The 22,021-nt window shown below is 34.8% G+C and overlaps 2 protein-coding genes across 2 annotated transcripts in view; one reads left to right on the forward strand and one right to left on the reverse strand.

The window, feature by feature from the left end:
• The window catches only part of LOC106618861 (uncharacterized), a 323,886-nt gene that overhangs the window by 280,090 nt on the left and 21,775 nt on the right, over positions 1-22,021 (reverse strand). The window lies entirely within an intron of this gene.
• On the forward strand, positions 4,474-8,021 carry LOC106617619 (dynein axonemal intermediate chain 4). The gene is made up of 6 exons (XM_014234945.3): positions 4,474-4,628; positions 4,681-4,776; positions 4,858-5,085; positions 5,407-6,812; positions 7,317-7,529; positions 7,591-8,021. The coding sequence occupies exons 1-6, from the start codon at positions 4,593-4,595 to the stop codon at positions 7,805-7,807; spliced, it is 2,196 nt and encodes a 731-aa protein (XP_014090420.3). The 5' UTR covers positions 4,474-4,592; the 3' UTR covers positions 7,808-8,021.

Here is a 22,021-nt window from a genome sequence, read left to right on the forward strand (position 1 = left end):
GGCGCGCTCATACCTTCACTGCCAACCTCCGCTGCACAGACGGCTCTATTTACTGCTAGCGTACCTAACTGGCTAACAAAAGTCTTTGACTCTTTTAATGGACTCAAGTTGTGTTGCAATCTGTAGGCTCACATAATCACCGCCCTCCCCATCCACCTTTGTTAATGGCATGTTCGGGTTAGCTTACGTACATAACGTTTCGCTTGAGTGCAATACTGCGGCGGAAGAAAGTGTGTATGAAGTGGAGCTGTTTATTTAGCGCCCAACAGGAATGCGCTTTCATTTTGTGAGACAACTTAAAGAAGCTTAAGTTGAGGAGCATACTTCTGCTGACACTTACGTGTACTTGTCCATATGGCCTGCTCTACGCTCCCCACATATGTATGTTCACACACGCTTGTTTTGTCTCTCCTACTTCATCCGTTGCGCCACTTGTAAGTGTCTGCAACATACTTTATCATTTTGCTTCCTCCTTTGTGTGCTTCTCGAAACGTCTGTACGCGTATGGATTAGCCGTGTTAAGTCTTCAACTCAATTAAGTATTTTGTTGCCTTTCCTTAGTCACATATTCCACTACATAGCTTGTTGCTGCTTGTGAGGATTGTCTTGTCATAACTGCGCATTTATTTCTTTACGTTTGCTTTGAAATTTTTTCTTTGAGACATTTCAAACGGCGACTATATTATTTCCTTATAATTCATTGCTATTTATCATTTCTAGTTGCAGACTAAAAGACAAGTCCTAGTCTTTACTTACTATCAATATGAGTTAGTTTATACAAGTACATAGATAAAGTGACGGACGAAAGTTTATCTAGAAATAAGTCGTAAATAAATGCCCAATAAATTGATTGATTTTGCCTCAAGCGTGAGATGCGATCGTTCTTATACTGTTTGTACCTATATTTCTTTGCCACAACATATCAACATGTTTGGGCTCATAGCAGAATTAGCCAGCCGAAAAGAAAACACGTAAAGGCAAGTCTAGTCTTTCGAATGATTATAACTGATAAAATCAAAATTTTATAACAGTTGATTAATTTCGCAATATTAGAAGCTTGTTATTAATTAAATTCTTAACAGGGTATATTAAGTTTGCCACGATGATTGTAACGCCCAAATGGAAACATCAGAGACCCTAAAGAGTAGAAATATAAATGATCAATGGTCCCTTAGAGTTTGAAGTACCGATCTGCAATTTTGCACCTGTCCTCTTCTCACCCAGCCCTGCTCATTAGTCGAAACCACCAATATCGAACCACTTTAGCATATAGCTGCCATACAAACAGAACGATCGGAATATAGTACATGTATGGAAAGCTTTTTCGTTTGACGAGATATCTTCTAGAAATTCGGCATGGGTTTTTTTATAAAGCAATGTTGTAAAATCCGAAAAAATTTTTCAAATTATCCAAGATTGAGTCAGTTGCCTACTCAAGGTTCGTCTATAATATTATATCATTTATAAGTATGTATTATAAAATAGTAAATGTTTCAGGATCTAAACATATGCCTTCACGATGCGGCAGCTTGAAAGTCGAGACTGTGACGTATGAATCGAGAAGATGAGTACAAGAAAGTAATAAAACCGGACGTTAAAGAAATAAAACAAAATTAAACTGCGCCAAGTAATGCTAAGAAGAGAGAAGACGTATAATGCAAACAAGAATGCAGCTAAAGCACGAGGAGGAGTCGACGGCAGATGGCGAATGAACGACCGCTCAAACAAGCAGCTGTTTGAGAAGCGCTGTAATAATGACAGCTGGAGCTGTAGTACACTCTTACACACACGTAATCCATTTACAGTTAACCCAACCAACTGGATGTTGTCTTGCCACTTGACAAGCCAGCGGTTGCTGGTTGCTTGCCACAGGTCATGATTATCTATTGCGGAAATGTTGAATGCGCTGCTGAAGCATTTCAAAGTATACATAAGTATATATATATATATAAATATATATATGTATAAATGTGTTGGAATGCATATGCGCGTGTGTTTCCATTTGTAAGTATGCATGTGTGTGGGCTTCCATCTATATGTAAGTAACAAAGGCTAAGAATGGCTAGCCATCAGAGGCCATCGGCATGCCATAGCCAGATGAGTGATTGGCGCAGCTTGCATTCAGCACTTAACCATTACATAAGCACTTACATAAGCATATATATGGTATATGATAATATAACTATATATTCCACATATACCTAGGAATTCATAAGGAAAATGCGAAAACCGCATGTAAGTAATCGAAAACTAGCTAAAGTCTGCCACTTGAAATGGTTCGTGTCAAAAATGAGGAAGTTGTTACAAATTTCCCTCCGTTTCCCCACTGAACCCGCTCATCTCTCGCATTTCGCTACACGCCCCTACAAAATCGGTCGTTAAGGAAGCCGATAATAGCCAAGACGGCAGCTGCCGTCAGAGTAGTAATGGAGAGAAATGCAACAAAAAGCGCCACATCAGCGTAATTGAAAATAAAATAATAAAACTAGAAAAGTGGCTGAGTTGCTTACTACAAAAGTGTGCAATGCTTCTTTGTGGTGCATTTTCTTGAAATGTAAGCGTCATTGGCGTAAGCACTTGCCACAGTTGCCACCGCTCGAAGTCGCAACATCGAACAAAGTACCGTAAGTGCTCATATGTATTCATATGTGTTCGTATGTATGCATGAGTACTCCGTTTTTCCTCATAATGCCGACTTCCGTCGTTAGTTCCGCATTCTCGGCAAATACTTTCGGTACTTAAAGTGCAGCACTTTTCAGTTTATTTTTTGTAACTGATTCTCGATTTTTGTCCATTACTGATTAGTTCGTGCCTCATCAATCACCAAATTGTTGCCAGACTGCCAGCTGCTATGGTGGATTTTGAACTTCATGAGTAGATTTTACAAACTTTCCGTCTGTCATCGTTAAATTTTGTAAATAATCTAGCGAAAGGTTTTTCTAAAAAGAGAAAAGTAATAACTAATAAATATTTCTATATTTTTTGGTAATTAACGAGATACATATACATATTATTTAATGATAGTTAAAGACTCCGATTTAAACGAGTACACATTTTGCATTTTGGGTCTTGGGTAAATACTTCAGTCGAACTAAAAATTAAAATTTTACACGAAGTATTGTCAAACAGTCACGACACTTATCATTCGCCATACATTTGACCCCTCCGAAAGTATTTTTTTTCCTTCTCGAAAGCACCGGGGATTTATAGTTTAAACTTTTATTTAGCAGAAAAAGCTATAACAAACTTCTTTACAGGTGTATTTTTTATAGCATAAAAGGGTATGCAAAGATTTATATCTTGATTTTTATCGTTCAGTTTACATATGCCACAGTTGTCCGATCTGAACAATTTCTGCCGAAATTATGGCGATACCTTAAAATATAATCTATGCGAAATTTCGTGAAGATACCTTGTCAAATAAAAGTGTTTGCCATACCAGGACTTGAGTTTGATAGATTAGTTTTTTTGGCAGCTATATATATGGTATAGCTTGCTGATATCGGCTTTCCCAAAAAATGAGCAGGTTTTGGTGAGAAAAATACGTGAAAAATTTCAGGTCGATATCTCGATCTGATCCTCTATATATATACTTTGTATAGTCTCCATAGGAGTCTGGCAAACTTTATATGCCCTGTTCAGAGTATAAGAAGAGAACAGATCTGGCTACCAAAGCTTCAAGCAGAGTCGCACACCTTTGCCAATCAAGTAAAATTACGCGAGAGACGAAGTAATCCATTTGGAACTAAAGCTATAATAGAGCCAACATCTATCTAACATACTTTGGGTTAAACAAGTCAGTTCACAAACTTCAGGAGCCAACAGTCGTAGCGAAAGTTTTGAACTTCGTTCGCACGAGAGTTGTAGCCGTCCAGTTCTGCACTCATTACCGTGTAAAAAACAAAGCTAGATCCATTAAATACGGGCTGCTTATTCCGAAATTGGTTCTCAGACCGTCCAAAGAATACTCAAACATACGTAAATAAACCTAGTCACCATGAGCTATCAAAATTACGTCATCCCGTCATCGTTTCAGGATATAGCCAGTGAAGAATTACCCTCAGAAATTATCTTCGTACAAAATTTGAGAGTACTAGATTAGATGCCGAGGCGACGCTTATAGAGAGGGTCAGAATAAGCACCAAACTCGCATTAGAGATTCTTACTAGCGAAATCAAACAACAGTCAACGCTCGGTCACTTAACTCGCCAGATTTCGTTACTCGTGCAGAGGGTAGGCGCTATGTAGCGATTAAAGACGCAATACGCTCTAAAAGTCTCCACTTTTCATAATTTATTCTTACAAAAATTGTTTTTTTTTTCGATGTGACACACACTATAAGTGCTTTGTATGCCACATGTAAATTGGAACAAGAATTGAATTTGAAAAGTGATTGACAACTTTCTTCATTCAGTTTTTGTTTTTTCGTGTCGCGTGTATATTTTTTTCAGGGGACTTGAAATAAATATAATATATATATATATTTTTTTTTTGTTTGTTTTACAAGATATATATTTAAATAGAAGTATACATTTATTTTTTGGAGCATTTAGTAAATAATAATTGCGAATATTTTGGAAGATTAATTAAAAATGGCAGCTATTGTCGATGACCCCAAACGAACCAAGGTTTGCTCTTACATACACAAACAGTTCTCGAACTTTAAACGATGTCTTACAGATGACTAAGGTAAGCGCACGAATCACACGTATGCCCTACAGGCAACTTTACGATACTGAAATTGACGAGATGATTAGCGTGCGACAGACTCTTAAGGTTAGTCACATACATATGTACATATACCTGTAACAGTAGCTGTAAGAGATAAGTTTCCTCACTGGCCTTTCGCAATTATAGGTGCACAACGATGAACTCGTTGACGTAACACCTAAACTATTGAAAGTGGACAATGCTAAAGAGCGCAAATATAAAATATTAAATGAAACGTTAAAGACTGATTTGTGTCCAACGGATTCATCAACACGCGGGAGTTTGATGAGCCGACAAAGTGTGGCGAGCCATTCCAGCACGCAGAAAATTAAGTTGGGTGGTCTACGCTTGTCCTTAGATGACGTTATAAATAATGTACGTAATAATGCGGTAATTTATTTATACAGGTTGGTTCATATAGTGGTTTAGTTTCAAAAAAGAACATAACTAAGAAAATTAGTTTTAATGATGTATGAACTGGTGCTGAAAATGCTTGAAAACTTCGGTCGTCACCGATATCTCATTGGGAAGACTTTAGGCCGATAGCCGATAGCCGCACTGAAACTATAACTTCCGGTATTATCTGCCAATATTTCCAATGAGAAAGAGCTCTCTACCGAAATGAGCGAATTAACAAACCCTTATGGAACACCCTATATGCATTTATTTATAAACATAGTTATTTTTTTTATTCAGGTCGGTAGTTTACAAAACGTCCTCACGAGCAACGAACAGGAGGAGGAACCTGTATTCTATGCACAACGAAGTGAACATAAATATCCCTTCATAAAAATTGTGTTACGGAAAAGCCCCATATTTTTACTGTATGAATCTGAAAGTTTCACCGTACCGAAAGGTACAATACTGGGAGATCTTGTCGAAGAGGATAATAAAATTTATGATTATTTGACCATCGGGCGTGGCAATGTACGTAGGCGTAGTGAAGCTGAGACCCAAACTATAGATGCGGTAATGAAGACCCGTTATGTAAATACCAATTATCGCGAACCAGAGGAAAAGGGCACATATGTGTCCTTTTATGAGATGTACGATACGTATAAAGGGTTGCTCAAACACGATAAGGACGAAGCGGGTCGCAAGAAAAGCCAGAGTGTGAGCAAAATGAACGATATACAGTATAATGCGGAGCTAGCTCAGCTAAAGGAGAACTCACGCTTTAAATTTGCCACCATGATTATGGAGCGCATATTAGCGGGGAATGTGTACCAGAAGAGTCAGCTAAGTTTTCGTAATTTTCTTCAACCTAGTAAATCGGATAATGTCGCGGAGTACCGTTACAAACCCGAGGTGATATTCACATTGCATGCGCCTAAGTTTGGCGCCCACCATGTGTCGGGTATAAACCGTAAGGCTGTCTCGGATATTAGTTTTTGCTATGGCAATGGTGATATTATAGCTGTGGCCTATGGTCTCTTCTCGTATTCGGCCTTAATAACCGTATCCACGGGCGATGTATGCATTTGGAGCATTAAAAATCCAGAGAATCCCGAACTCAGTTATCGCTATAACATACCGGTGACATCGGTGGAATTCTCCCCATTTTTACCATTTCTACTAGCCATCGGCATGATGGATGGTACAGTTGAGGTGCGAAACATAACCAGACCCAATGATCCACCCATTGCGGTTTCACAACGCAGCACATCACTAAATGGCGATCCGGTAATTGCATTGAAGTGGATCAAACAGCCACAGGACAAGTATGACATTGATCCGATATTGGCGCTTTCATCTAACGGTTCTGTTTGGAAGTATTACATTATACATAGTCCATATCTGTTGGGCTTCAAACAGATGGTGTTGTATCGAGTTGATGGACAACCTGAGGGTTTGCAGATCAAACAAACTCCGAATACCGTTGAACTCTTTGCGAACAGACGTCCGCTGGGACTAAATATCACATTGCATCCGCAATTAAGAGATATTTACTTTATGCTCACCGATGAAGGTTGTGTGTACAAGTGCTCGACCAATACGACGCATACATACTTGGATATTTGGCAGACCCATGAGGGGTCAGTTAATTGCATGGATTTTTCTCCGTGGTCGCCGAAGCTGTTCCTAACTTGTGGTAATGATTGGTAAGTGTTTCTCAAAGTTACTGACTCTTAGGATCTTTGAAGAATATTAATCACTTGGGTGAGTCGATAACTTGAAAACAGACTCCCGCGATATTCATACTAGACGGGACTGCTATTAAAGAATTTCAAAGTGCAGTCTACGACGGAGATTATCAGTTGTAGTCTGTTACATGACGTCTTCTTGAGTGAATCTCTTCTCTCTTTTTGATACTCTCGGAATCTACGTGCCGAATGAGTACGTTGGAACTCCAAAGGTCCCTTTTTCTCGTAGCCTAAACTACATATCAGTTGAGTTCTGATTTAAATCCGAACTGTGTACCAGGCTAATTGGCAAACGACAGTCTATAAACTTATTTTAGAAATAGTCAGATGTACATGATGCATTACTTGACCTAAAACACCGGCTCAAAGCAATTCCAATAACGTTTAGGTTGAGCTCAAAGGTGTGGGGCAAACAAGACAGAAAAAAGTGTAAATTTTAAATGAAGCACCTCTAAACCTTAGGTGCATACGAATCTGGATGGATGGAATCTTAAAACCCCTAATTACGTTGAAATATAAAATGAAGCCGATTTATTCGGCTCAATGGAGCCGATCACACTCAACCGTCATTATTGCCACCAATCGAGCCTCACTGGATGTTTGGGATATCCATCGCAATATATTGACACCAGTTTCACGCACAAAACTAAGCAAATCCTTCAATACGATGTTTGAGTAAGCCTATTTCTCAATTATTCTACATCAAATAAATTTTTTGAATTCATATTTGTTCTAGGCATAGTCTATGTGGTCGCAGTTTGGCAGTAGGTAATGAACAAGGCGACGTCCATATTTGTTCGTTGATAAAAATGCCATTCCAGCCACACTTTCAATACGAACAGTTGCGTCGGTCTCTGTTCAATGCAATTTCAACGTCTGCAGATCTAATAATCGAGCTGAATAATGTCGGCTTTTTCGGATATCCAGGGAAAGGTTTTAGGGAAGAAAAATGAGCAAATATCAAATTCAATTAAAATTTTTCGGCAGTGTATTTAAATGGTAAAGTAACTGTAAATTAACTGAGTGTAGAATGAGTAAGGTCGATACGGATAGTGCTAATGTAAATGGTAGCGATAATTATTGTTAGAAATGTACAAACATTCGAAATTGCTGTATTATCTGAGTAATAATGAATAGCATAATAAAGATAGTCATGTAAGTATGTAAGTGCTGTGTTATTACTGATACCTAGAAAGATTAATAATCTTTTCTTAATTTCACAAAGCAAGTATTGACTTGGAAAGGTTTCAGACGTTTTAAGTTTGAAGGATTTGGTTTCCCTTTGTGCTTCGAATAGGCAAATTCAAGATAGTGATATTCTGAAGAGAAAAAATATTCAAACGCAGTTACTGCCTAGAGTAAGAATATGTGCAGTTGCCATATTAGGAGCCCATTCTTGAAAAAAAATCATTCAAAATTCAAACGACAATATAGTAAATAGATAAGAGCCATCTAATTGAGGTAATTTCCCCTTTTGTCAATATACCATCGTGAGTTTTACTTCTGATGAGAAATTATTTCGACCAAGTTAGATTACAGCCCTACTTTACCGCATTTCAGCTGTTGAAAGAGGTGAAAACTTATTCTCAAAACATTTTAAACGAACTACCATTAGTTTGGTATTTTTCTTTAAATCCGAGTAAAAATTGAGATTTCGTGATGAAACCCTGTAGATATGTGCCTTGGCGCAATGAAGAGGTCGGTATTGCAGACGTAATTAGAGTATTGCCACGCCCAAAAAATGTTATTAAGAAAAAAGCTTTAATACTATAACAAAGCCGAAAATTAAGAAACAAAACCGTAATTTTATATAAGTGGGTATGTTCTCATCTCGTAATCGATTTTATATACATATCTCACAAACCTCTAAAATTATATCAACCAAACTTGCTGAGAAAGAATGCTTTCGGTGCCTATTCAGTCGGTGGGAAAATGGGTGAAATCGGATAGTAATCACGCCCACTCCAAATATAACGGCTATGTTGAAAACTACTAAAACTGCGAAAACTCAATAAACAAAAGCAACAGAGACATTTAATTTTACACTCGTGATGGTACGGAAGAGCTTTCACTTATACTAGTATAAAAATCAAGCACCAATAAAGATATTAGTTTACAACTTTGCATAAACAGTGAACAGATTTTGGGGTAAAATATTGCCAAAATCAGACGATGCCTGGTGCCGATTATGTGGATCTCAATACCTATAGCTGATTTTTCACCGAAAATGTCGACCAAAGTCTGAGAAATATTTTTCAAATTCAGGAGAGAGTGATTTTTTTATCGATAGCAGTGTGCCTTTGAGCCAAAAATTGATTGAATTGGGTCAATACCTTCCTTAGCTTCCATAAAGCAAATAAAAAGATTTTCGAATTACCGGTTGACTATGCCGCATATACCGGTCAATATGTGAGATTTCTTATATATATGTGTCCTTGTGCCTTAAAGGGATAAAATGGGGTCAATACTTATCCTAGCTCGCATACACCTAATATAAAGATCATCCAACATTTGGTTGACTTTATACCATTTAAATATATCGGTCAATCTCTGAGGTATCTTAGCAAAATTAAGTTAAAATATATCGGTCAATCTCCGAGATATCTTAGCAAAATTAAGTTAACGTATATATTGATACACTAAAGCTTTATTCCTAAGATAGCTCCAGTCCAAGTTTTCACCGATATACACGATATGATCATTTTCAATAAACTTCATCTACAGCATTCTTTTTGATATCCATATGGTATTAATTGATGTCAAATATATATTGGGTCCCTAATTTGTAATTTTCAAGAAGATGGTAACTTTATTTAAGTATGTATGTATGTATATGCCGCATATCTCAAACACTTTCTATTTTCCAATTGAAGTGTATATAAACTTTCATAAAGCTGGCAAATCTGTAGGAATTTTCTTTAAATTAGCATATATTTGCTTGTGTTTTTGTTTATATTTATTTCAAAAAGGTGGCAACTTTGGAAATATTTTTTTTTTGTTTTTAATCTAGAAAGTAATTTTTAGGTAAAATGTATATGTATAGTAGAACGGGTCGAGTATTTTTCTATAAAATCGCGTAGTGTTCTACGAATCATTCTGAACAACTTTGACTAATCTATATCAGAATAAAATTTAATACATAGGTGCATTTGGATATTCTATTGATTATTTGTCGGAATCGGCCATATACTTAACAATGACAGTGAAAATCCCCGTAAATTAATTCATTCTAATGTATATACATATATAATATAATAATACCCCAACAATTTATAATGTATTCCTCGTCTCCGATAAGTAGAAAAGGTCTAGCTCGTAGAGAACGGGTGGATGAAAGTTCTGCATTATTTTAGCAAGAAATGAATAAGTCAAATATCTATAATTTTTGTTGATTAAACAAATTAGAATTAATGACAAAGGAAAATTAATGTTCTTGAAATGTTAACTAAAAGCCAAGTTAATTAAATTGTATATGGTATAAACACTGTTTCAATTGGATTTTCATGCTGCTTATATATACAAGTATTTGACCGTGCTTAAAGAGACAATAAGTATTGATATTCATAGGTAAATATTGTCTGCAACAATATATGCATATTATATATGTATGCATTTATCTGTGTGCCTATGGCTTTGTACTTAAATACATAAATGGAAATAAAAACTGTTTGCGAAAGACTCGTTGGTCGAATTCAAATGTGATCATATGTTTTTAAGCACACAGAATTATATGTGGGTATGGTAGCACAATCGCACCCTGTAAGAAATTTGAGCATACTGTAGCTTTTGAAATCTCCGAAAACCTAAAGAAATAACGAAATTTAAAAGAATAGCATTTTATTATAGCTGTAATAATTATAAAAAAGTAAGTATTGGTAATAAATAAATAAATATTAAGAGGTTATATCCACTTGCAAGTCGGAAAAAACGAGTTTTTCGCAAAATATATTTGAAGAGTCATTCTATTTTATAATTAAATAAAACTATTGTACATTTACAAAATTACATTGATGTATTTATTAATCGGTGATTCACCTTGAGAAATTTTGGATTACACTGATGCCGTATGCGATCTCCGGTAAGGCGATGAAGCAGATTTTTGTGCTTAAACTTATCTCAAATCCAAAAAACAACAAATCATATTATTAAAATCGATGAATACAGGTAAGGATCTAAGGACTAATAAAAATTTAAATTTTTGTCAAAATGGCGACTCCAAAAATAAGTGTTATTTTGTGAAAAAATTTACAGTTCGGAGTGGTTCAAAAGGTCTAAACTATTATCAAAACTTCGTTCAATCGTTATTTCTTAGAGGGTCCTGCGAAAATGTGAAGTCGATTTGTCCCGCACTCTTCGAAAAAAATCTCTGAAATTAACGCTTCGAGAAAAACGCCTTCAAAGTTTTGGGAGGCGATTACGTTAAGTTAAACAATTCCAAAAAATTCAGTAATATCGCTGAAACTATTCCCCAATGTCAACTTTACATTTTCCAAGAATATTTTCAAATATTTGAACATTCGCATTATAATGAACAATATAATTTATAGAAAGTCTTTAAAGCGCTCAACTCAGTTTATAACATCTCACAAACGGTTAAACAAGAAGTCTTCTCTGCTGCGTTAAACATTTCCTGCAGGGCATTCTTTCAAACTATTTACCGCATGTGTTTATTTGTTGCATACTTTTAAGTGCACTAGTCTGGAAATGCGCATTTAAATTGCAATTAAAGCATTTCACTTTCAATATGGCAAGTTCTTCTCTGCTCATGACGATTTTCATTAACCCATAATGGATTTTCCTCTTTTATGAAAATTAAGTTTGCCACAGCCATACGTATTTATATACATATACTTATATGTAGATCTATGCCCGTTAAACTGACTGTTAATATGTAGTTGTTGCGCATGTGTTTGCTTATAGGCATACATATTTATTCGGCCTATTGGTCACTCTTAATGAGTTTATTTGAGCATAAAACAACTACGGGCCAATAACATTGTATAAATAAATGGCAAATAATATATTTAATTTATAAATGAAAAAATACGTAAGTATGTGCTCATGGATCTGTGGATATAAAGTTGGATAATCTTCGTAGGGTAATTGAAAAAAAGCAATAAGCATACGCAACTTTATTGCCATTGTAAGTACAAATACAAAAACTAAATGGAGTAACAAGAGATGAACAGTATTTCAGTATATTAAGCAAAATTCTATATATGAGTAACGTTTGTATAATATTATATTTAAATGAACAGTTTACTTCATTACTATTATAATAACTATTTAAAAAAGAAATCCGAAAATTTTCATATGGTTGCCACCTGTTTAAAAATTGGAAATCAAAATATATAACGTATAAGGTAAAAATGTATACATACAAAAGTTCTCAAGCTGAGAGGGATTCAGCGGACTAAGAGCTGATAATGTTTTTTGAGTAGGATCGCCGACTTTTTTAAAATTTTGTTTCATAAATTTTATAAGACAAACGTATTTTGTAAACATATGCGTCTTATAGATAAGGCGAAGAGAAAAAGATTTTCGTATAAATCTAAATTTTCCTAAATCACTATTGTTTTAATAACCAAATTTACTCAAGACTAATCTTCTTAGTTGCTATCCCCGCCTTCTTCCCAAAAACTTAAATAAACTCATTAAATAAACCATACAGAGACTTTAAATTTTACAAGTAGAATGGCAAAGTTGAGCTTAATCGCAGCCAATGCAAAATCGGACAATGCGTTCATTATACTGACATGCCTATGTTACAGTTTAAAAATTGATCTGATTTTTTGACTTTCCAGTATACAAATGAAGCACTAACAAATATATGGAAATAAAACTTTGCAAAAAGAGTGCCTTCAAGATATGCCATTTCAAGTCTAAACATTGTCAAAATCGAGCCATAACTGTTCAGGCCGTCATATACCCAAGTGTTCATACAAGTAAATTACTGTTTACCGAAATTATCTTTCAATGTATGAGATATTATATATAATTGGAATCTGCAGAGAAGCCTTTCTGATAATGTTACGTCTATAAATCAAAAATGAAAAACATAATAACTTTTTCTGTAAATAATATGTATTAATGCCAAAAATAGGTAAAATCGGTTCAATACTAAACTAGTCTCCCATGGATTTTTTTTTCAATTTCAAGCCAATGAAGACTGTGAAAAATCGAAAAAACAGTTTTCCAAAATAGCTCTTGTCCAAGCAGAGCGAAACGTTTAGAGATGCACTTAAAAATAAGACAACACTACTTTTGGGAAAAATGCTCTTAAACCTAACTAAGATTAAGGCGTCCTTTTCTCTACAAGAAACTGCTCATTTGTCAGAACCACCGATATCTGACCACTATAGCATAAAGCACACTGATTAATCAAACTTAATTTCTTGTGTGAAAAAGAGAACGAAATTGTTCATATCGAAACACTATCGCATATACCTATGTAGTTGCCATACAAAGTGACCTTTTAAAAATCTCTTGTATGGAATATTTTGTATTTGTGTAGGATTTCGGTGCAACCGAGGTTAACGTGTTTTACTTATTTTAACACAAAGTTTCTTGAATACAGTTAAAAAATAGTTTAATTGACCATAATTGTTAAGGTAAATTGTCGAAAGCCAATTTACAGCTTAACTGTATCAGCTAGTTTAGCTTATTAAAGATAATATAAGGAATGGCTGCTAGTTGATTAGTTTAACTAGAGTAATTTAACTGAATTAAGCTAATTGACTTGATTAAGTATATGCAGGAGTCATACATTATTTCTAAAGGCTTAACTATACTTAATTAAATCTATAATGGGATTGAGTAGTTTTAATATATCGAGTTAAAATATTTAAAAATACATTTTGGTAAATTAACACACGGAGAAGCGAGTTGTTCAATGATCGTTACTTATTTCAGACATTCTTTTAATTTTATTTAAATGCTAAGTTTAATCAATGTAATTTAAGTCTGGAAATTGAGTCGCTGTTAGTTTGCCAAAATAGTTAAGCAGTTTACATAAACTCTAATAATCATCAAAGTATTTTTTGTGAATTATAACACGTAATATACAAAATATTTTTGAAGTCTTTATCGTTTGAGATCTTGTATTTGGTGTAAACCATAGCCAAACCATAGAAAGGAGTCATTTTGAAACTTTAATTTGAAATAAAATTAAAACCTGTGTTAAAAAGGAAAACATATTTAATTGTATTATTCAAAAACTAATTAATTTATGTTAAGTAACCGCAATTTCTTAAGAAAATACAAGTTACACAAGTTAATTGGGCGTCAATGTCATTAGAGCAAAAAACTGTTTAAATATACTTTGGTCCGTATTTACTCTTTAGCTTGGTTTATTAATTAAAATTTGTTTGAATTGAATGAAGATTATTTTATGCTCAAACTAAAGCTCTTTAGTGGCTACTTTTGATTAAAATAAATATTTTTTAAAAATAAAATTCTACAAATAATTAAAATTATTTCAATCAATTTGCTTACAATAATTTCTAATTAAGATTACATAACCACTTCTAAACCTTTAACTTTGCCAAACTAGATTTTACAATGCATACGACTTTTGCGGTTATGACATACAAGCCACAAATTCGATTTGCATACACTCTGAAATAGAAATATACACGGCTATTCAATGCAGTAAAAGAAAATTAAAATGAATATATTTAATGCACGCTACATTCATACACATATATTATATTTATTATAAAGTAAAAGCAACACTCATGAATACATTTTAATCAAGCAGGCATGCAGAGTCCACAAATGTAACAATGGATAGAATCCAATAGAAAAGTGCCCACCACTGCGTATACTTAACATTTTCCAACCAAATGTAACCGACTCGGTTAGTTAGACTTATTTATTTTGTAGCTATGTAAACCGCATAATGCACCTAAACTGAAGCATTGTTAGACGCATATGCAATAAATACAATGGCAAATAAATACAATACACAAATGGAGTGTAATGCGACGCACTTACGGAGCTGTACTCACTTAAACACATACATGCCTACATACATACATATACTAATGTGTATACAAACCCGCCCACCAACTTATGTCTCTTGCTGGCACCTGCTACAGCGGAATGAGTAAATATTTGCACTAGAAGGTATTTGAAATCGAATAAATAACCGCTATACGAAGCCCCAAAGGAGCATCTTCATTTCATTTATTCGCATTCTTCGCAAGAAAGCAGCTACTATTTAAGCCAATGGAAAGCCATTCATTTGGCTTGACTATGAGTTCGAGCGGAAATCGCTAAAGCAACGAGATTTTCAGTTGAATGGGTGTATAAATAACAAGTAGAACTTAGCAGATGGAAATGGTGGGAGACTGTGTATGTGTGCAAATAAGTTGGCATACACATTATGGTGTATGTTTGTAGAATTTCTCAAGACGTTTTGCAGACAAAGTTGATAGTACATTTTCTGACACAAAAACGAGAGTTTAATATGCTGGTTAATGGCGTTCAAATTGAGCTTATAAATTTTCAAAGAACGTTGCCGAATAAATCTAAGCCTATTCAAGCCAGAAAAACACACGAGCTTTCACAAAAACCTCAGGAAATATTCAAACAGCTTTTAATCACTTAGAATAATTCAATCAGGGTGATTAATATTTGTAGTATATGAAAATTTAGCAAAATTGGTAACAATATATAATAATTTCCATTTCTCTTTAATCAAAAAGTTATTCATAGAGCCCCCTATCTCTTACTATTATAATGCTACTAGCAAGAAAATGCAAAGAATTCTGATTTCATGTTGTTCCCTGGGTTAAGCACATGGTCGTTTCTATTGTGTCATCATAAATATACTTTTGGACCCACCTAACAGCAAATATTACTTTTATATTTTACTTTGGAGAGAAGTTTTCGGTTTAACCAGGTCTCAAGCGTGAGTACTTGTTGTAAACGTTGCCACAGTATTTTAAACTGTTTTGCCGCAATTGCATAACATACTTTCTACCACTAAGCAATATTACCGTAAATCAAACTCGTTTATGTTATAACAAATTTTATGTCAATCTTATTTTCAATTTCTTCCTTACGTTTATGTTCCTTAAACCTCATAAAGTTTCTTATGCAGTAAGAGTTTATTATTTTTTGAATATCTCGTAAGTCTGAAAAGTTTGATAATATATCCCAGTGTCATCAGCAAGCTTTAACTGTCTTAGCCAAAACTTTAAGACCTGGTCAATCAGCCGATTCAACAGGGAACCCGAATATACACGTGGCTAAGATAATGCTCTGTAATTGGTGGGATCAGAAGGCGTACTATATTATGTACTTCTGAAACTGGGGGAAACCATTAAGGGGTAACGCTAACGGACAACAACTCATTAAATTGTAGTGAACCATTGCCGGAAAACCACCAGAATTTGCGAATATGTCCCGCGACCCGTGTCAGTAATTTTCCATCAAGTCTATAATCGGCCTCATGCTACAAGACGGCTAAAACCTTTTTGAGAAACAGTGGCTGTGACTCACCCGCCTTATAGACCAGACCGCTTTTTGACTACCATTCGTTCCGGTCGATGCAGAATACCCTTACTGAAATACAGTTCACATCAGAATAGTGTATGAAAATTGGCTTGACTCATTCTTGTCCGCCAAGCCGCCGCAGTTCTTTTGGGTTGGAATTCGCAAATTGCCAGAAAGTTGGGAAAATGTTATAGCTTCAGATATGGAAAACTTTGTATAATACTATTGTACATGCTTTTCTTCAATAAACATTCAAATTTTGAAAACAACCACCCGGATATAATTACAGATCCAATAGAATATACGTACGATATTTTTACTTTACTACAGTTACTTCCACTTCACAGTAGGCGGTGCTTAATGCTTTAAGCGCAACTTTTTTCCACCATGTATTGCTATTAATTCTAAGTATCTATCAAATATATACAGCGTGTACCAATAGGGATGACGGGATTTTGACAGCCCGTGGCGGCCATGTTTGTTCCCGGATTTGCGTCAAATTTTGGTACATTTCATTTAACATCACGTCTTTCGTATTGGTAGACCCTTTATGTATATATACAAATACATATGAATACATCTTCTAGAATTCAAAGTAATTTTCCAATTGGCATTAGACTGTCGATATGTCAGTGGGCGAGCAAGAAGTGTAAATTGTTGGATGTATGTGTCTGTGTGTGTGTGACTAAATTACAGCGTCCATGTTTCGTTTTCAAAGCTGCAATTCATTTACTTATACTTTATCTTTCTTAGATTATTTCGCCTTATACATTCTTTTATCGCATTCCTTCCGCTGTTGTTGTTGTGGTTGGTCAGTGGCTATTGTTGTATATTGCCAGCGTCGACGCGACGTTTCACTGGCTGGATTTACCACTCCTTCTACCTTCAAAGTTGTCAGAGGATTCAATAAAGTCTGCTGGTGGGTCGGCCTATCGTTGAGTGGGGTGTATTTGTGGGTTTATAAGTATCTTCTTGTGTGTGTTTGTGTGCGCATTTATGTTGCTGCAGTTGTGTGCTAGGCTTGTGCGGCTGTCTTGCTATCTGATTGTCTGTCCGTCTATTCATCTTCCAATCCATCGACTCACTCAGCTGTTTCGTCTGTTGATTTCTCTGTTCATTTCGCTTGTTTTGTTGGTTAGTTGTTTTTGCTGGTTCTTGTCTTCATTTCTTTTTTTTTTTTTGTATTTTTGGCTTCATTTGATTTGCTTGTTTATTTGCCAGCTATCTATTTATCTCCGCTGCTGTCCACATTTTATTCAAGCACTTTGCTGCTGCCCTTTTGAGACTGAGTATGTGTGGGTGCATGTGTACGCGGCTGTCATTCAATAGGAAGCGAGAGTTGCTTGGTGTTTTCTGCTACTGTCTTCCTCTTTTACTCCTTTCATTTGCCATGGCTTGTACTTATTTGTTGCTGTTGTTTTAGTTGTCAGTTGTCAGTTGTTATTGCTGCATTATTTTTCAAATGGCATATTTATAAGATTTTCTCAGCTTGCTTAGTGTTGCTCAGTGCCCAGCTAGCAACACTACATAGAAACTAGATGTAGTGTATATATATATATACATGAATATATATATATATATGAATGTGTGTGTTTATTACAAGAACTTCCAACTTCTCCTTAAGAGCACATATCTTCGTAGAATCCTTGTTGCTCGCTGGTAATCCATATTCGTTACTTTCGTTGCTCTACTTTCATTTCCAGAAGACGTTGATTCAGAAGGCTTACAAGTCCCTTCTCCTCCGCGCTCAGTCCATTGAAAATTCAAACTATTTCGTTATCCATTCAGTATATTAAATTCATTTCTTCGCCATTTACGCGCCCTCCCTTCCCCGGTTTTGGTTTACCGTTAGCTACTATAAGATATTTATATGTTTATGTGAGTCTGCCAACATACATATTTATTCTTGCTGCAGTTACTTGTGAAGAACTATTGTATATATAAATAAGTATATATATACATACGTATTATGTATAGATAGCAAATATATATGTGTGTGTGTTGTTTACTTCTTTGCCACTGCAATTTCACAGTTACTTTTCTATTCTGTTTATATCGCGTACATGTTTGCTTTAATGTACAGCTTTATAAATACAGGGTGCGACAACAGCACAGTTAAGAAGGGACATAATAATACAGAAAAATGTTCATGCAGAGTCAAAGATAATAAATATTAACTAAATATTCAGTGGCCATGGGTGTTATCTAAAATATTTTCACTGGAACCTTCCTCAAATAATTTAAAAGAAGTAATGCGCTCGGTATGAGCGATAGGATGCCTGGAAATTGTGGTTTAACTGTAAACTAAAAGCCAATGATCCTACCGAAATTACTTTTGAATCAATATCTGTCAACAGGCCAGATTCCGTTGTTCTATTACGGTCTAGCACTAAACTTGGCAGGGTCTCGCGTGAACTGATTAAATAAAACTCAAAGTTACAACCAATTGACCTCAGCAAAGTTCACCTTGCCCCAGCCATAAGGGTTTTAATCAGACACTGCTTAATAGTCATACATGCGAACCATTTTCATCCCTTGTCAAAGTCTGAAAGAAAGTGGGCGTAGAAAACTCGGTGAGGTTTCTCTAGCTTTCGGTTAACTGAGACAGAAAGGTCTCTAGTGACATATTTTATGCTCCGGCAAGGAATATCCGTTGAATATCGGAGTTATCTTAGTGAAGTTCAGTTTCCGTACTGATTTGGAGCTCAACTGATTCACATCTAGTATAAAAATCCCATTCCGTGACACCCCGTCTGACATGCGTACACAGGCACCCTTTAATTCTTCGACGAAAATTTTATTCTCATTTCCAAATTCAAGTTTCAAATCTTAAAAATTGAAGTTGACATAAAAATGTTAAGAGTTACTGTTTTGCAGAAAACCGGATCTCAATAACAGAAATCGTCTTAAATGGCTTCAGGGTAACTTTCAACCGGTTTTCTTGCTAAGATCTTTTTTAACCATTCATAGAATTGAGATAATTTTACTGATGGTAGTGATTTTTAGGAAACTCTAAATATTTTCAGCTGTTCTACCCAGATTGTTGTCTTGAATGAAGCACATTTTCGCTTTAATTGGCTTTTAAAGCAGCACAAAAACAGATTTATGAGTGACATCTCCTAAATTGTTCACACCAAGTAAAGAAGCGCTAAGTTTGGGTGTAACCGAATATTTGTTACTCTCGCAAGTTAAGTGATATGGTATATGGGATTTTCGTATAGATTTTAAATAAAAGTATTGCATCCAATATTTACAATCACAGACAACAAAATTTACTGTTATTAGAAAGAGTTTATTTTTGAATTATATTGATGATGATTGATTTCTTATATATTGACCGATAGAAGTCAACCGTTAGTTTGAAAATATTTATACTGGGTATATGGGGCTAAGGGAAGTAATGATTATTCCCATTTTGAGCTCAAAGGCATGCTGCCATCACAAAAATATTCTCCCCGAATTTTAATACTAGAACTCACAAATGGTTCAATATGTTCAGTAATAAATGCGATGGGGTCCAGATATTTGGTGTTTGGGTACTTGAAAAATTATAGCTTGACTTCGAAAATTTGTGGGCTTAAATTAAATACCCTAAGGGCGGTTTTAGTAGTTTTCAACATAACCGTTATATGGAGAGTCAATGTGGTTATTGTCTGATTTCACAGAGTAGGAAGAGATCCTAAAGAGAATTCTTGTCAGCAAAGTTTGGTTGATATAGCTTTAATGGTTCGGAAGGTATTTTCATTAAAGGATTTAGTGGGCAGGGCCGTTAGGTGAGCAAAATTATTATAATATCATCTTTCGAAAGTATAAAAATGCATCGACTCAAACTAGGTCACTTTATGGGCAGTCATTGTTTATTCGTACTTTCTAAAAAATCAAAAATAATCCAGTCTATCTAATATTTGAACACACGCTACAAACTTTTTTTGGACAAGAACTATAGCATTTCATTGCTTCGAACGGAATGAACCAGATACTTTGTTATATTTAAAAAAAAAGGCCTTCAAATTAAAAAACTATATTTTTTATTACAGCGTTTTATTAATTTTTTTCAAAGAAATAAATTAGAACTGTTATTACCCACCCTGTATCCCTCTACATATATACATATGTACGCAATAAAGACCGATTGCGACGCTGCATCTCTTTGCCATGCAAATATTTGTCTGTGTATTCTACTTATTCCTACAATTTATTTGTTTGTTTTGTTTGCAAATTAAATATTTCTACGCAAATTACATTTATATTCCACACTGCACTGACATATGATCCAACAAAATCTTTTACTGTGAACTTGTACACTTCCCCTGCACTTTCAACTGCCCGCCCGTCTATTCGCTGTGTGTCCGTCGATTTGTCAAGAGTTCTTTGCGATTTGTTGTTCGCAGTGCGCAGTGCTTTGGAAGGGCATATTTAACTACGTGACACAATTGTAATCTGAATTTTGACGAGTTTATAGGAATTAGAGGGATTCAGTGGGCGAAAAGCGTGCAAACAGCGTTAAATATACGTAAAAACTTTCAAATTAGTAATGATTACAAGTAACTATCACTGGAAGTGGTATCAGCAGATAAAGCAATAGAAACTTTTGAAAATTTTTTCAGACAAATTAAAAGCCCTTTGACTCATAAATTACCCTCTCTTATATCAGCATTTCTTAGTAAAGTTCAATACAGATTTCCAGGTTAATAATTTTTTGTCAGGTTAAGCATTCATACATACAACATCCTTAAAGTAAAATAAGTTTGTTTTGTGTTTTGTAGAGAAAAAACACTGTCATGAAAAAAAGTTTCCTGTCTGCCAAGCTTCATACTCAAGCACTGACAGTGCACAAAGTAAAAGCAAAACCTGCATAAGTCGGGAAGTTTTAGTCTTTAATTCAAGTTTCTCCAAAAGTAGAGTCAAGCAGTGCTCATCGAAGTATTTCTGTATAATATTTCTTAAACGACTAATAATTCTCTTTTTCAGTTTTAGAAGCGAACTTATATAACTAAGAGTGGTGCTGAAACTATAAATACTTCACAGAATTCATTGAAGTGCTTCCAATTTATAAATCCATCAGAACTATGTATCTATCCGGAACTATATGGATATTATTTAGAAAAGAATATTTGCTGTACAAATATAACTTTGATTCATTTTCTTCAGAGCCGCTTTTATATAACCCTTATTATATTCTTTTTACAAAAGAAGTCACAGACAACACAAAACAAATTTGCACTTTCATTTTATACCATACATACATTGTATATTTGCAGACATTTAGCTATTGTGTTTATTTGTTTTATATATGTGTCAAGATTCGACTATTCTTTACTTTTCGATATTTTTATACCATAAACACTCAGAAGGAAACGTCGGAGATCTTATAAAAAATACATATGAACTTGTATCTAAACGATTAGCATGACGAGCTAAGTCGATTTAGTCATGACCGTCTCTATATATATATTGTATATATACATATAATACTGCCGCAGTGTTATCTGATCATATCGATTTAAAATGTTGCACATATCCTCTTCCCCCCAAGAATCTAATCATTTGTCGGAACTGCCGATATTGAACCACTATAACTGCCATACAAACTGAGCCATCAAAATCAAGTTCCAGATTGTTATGCATATAGATTTTATATTAAGCAAAATTTTTTGCGTTTGGTC

Source organism: Bactrocera oleae, chromosome 5, assembly GCF_042242935.1.
Source record: "Bactrocera oleae isolate idBacOlea1 chromosome 5, idBacOlea1, whole genome shotgun sequence".
In the NCBI taxonomy this organism is placed as follows: domain Eukaryota; kingdom Metazoa; phylum Arthropoda; class Insecta; order Diptera; family Tephritidae; genus Bactrocera; species Bactrocera oleae.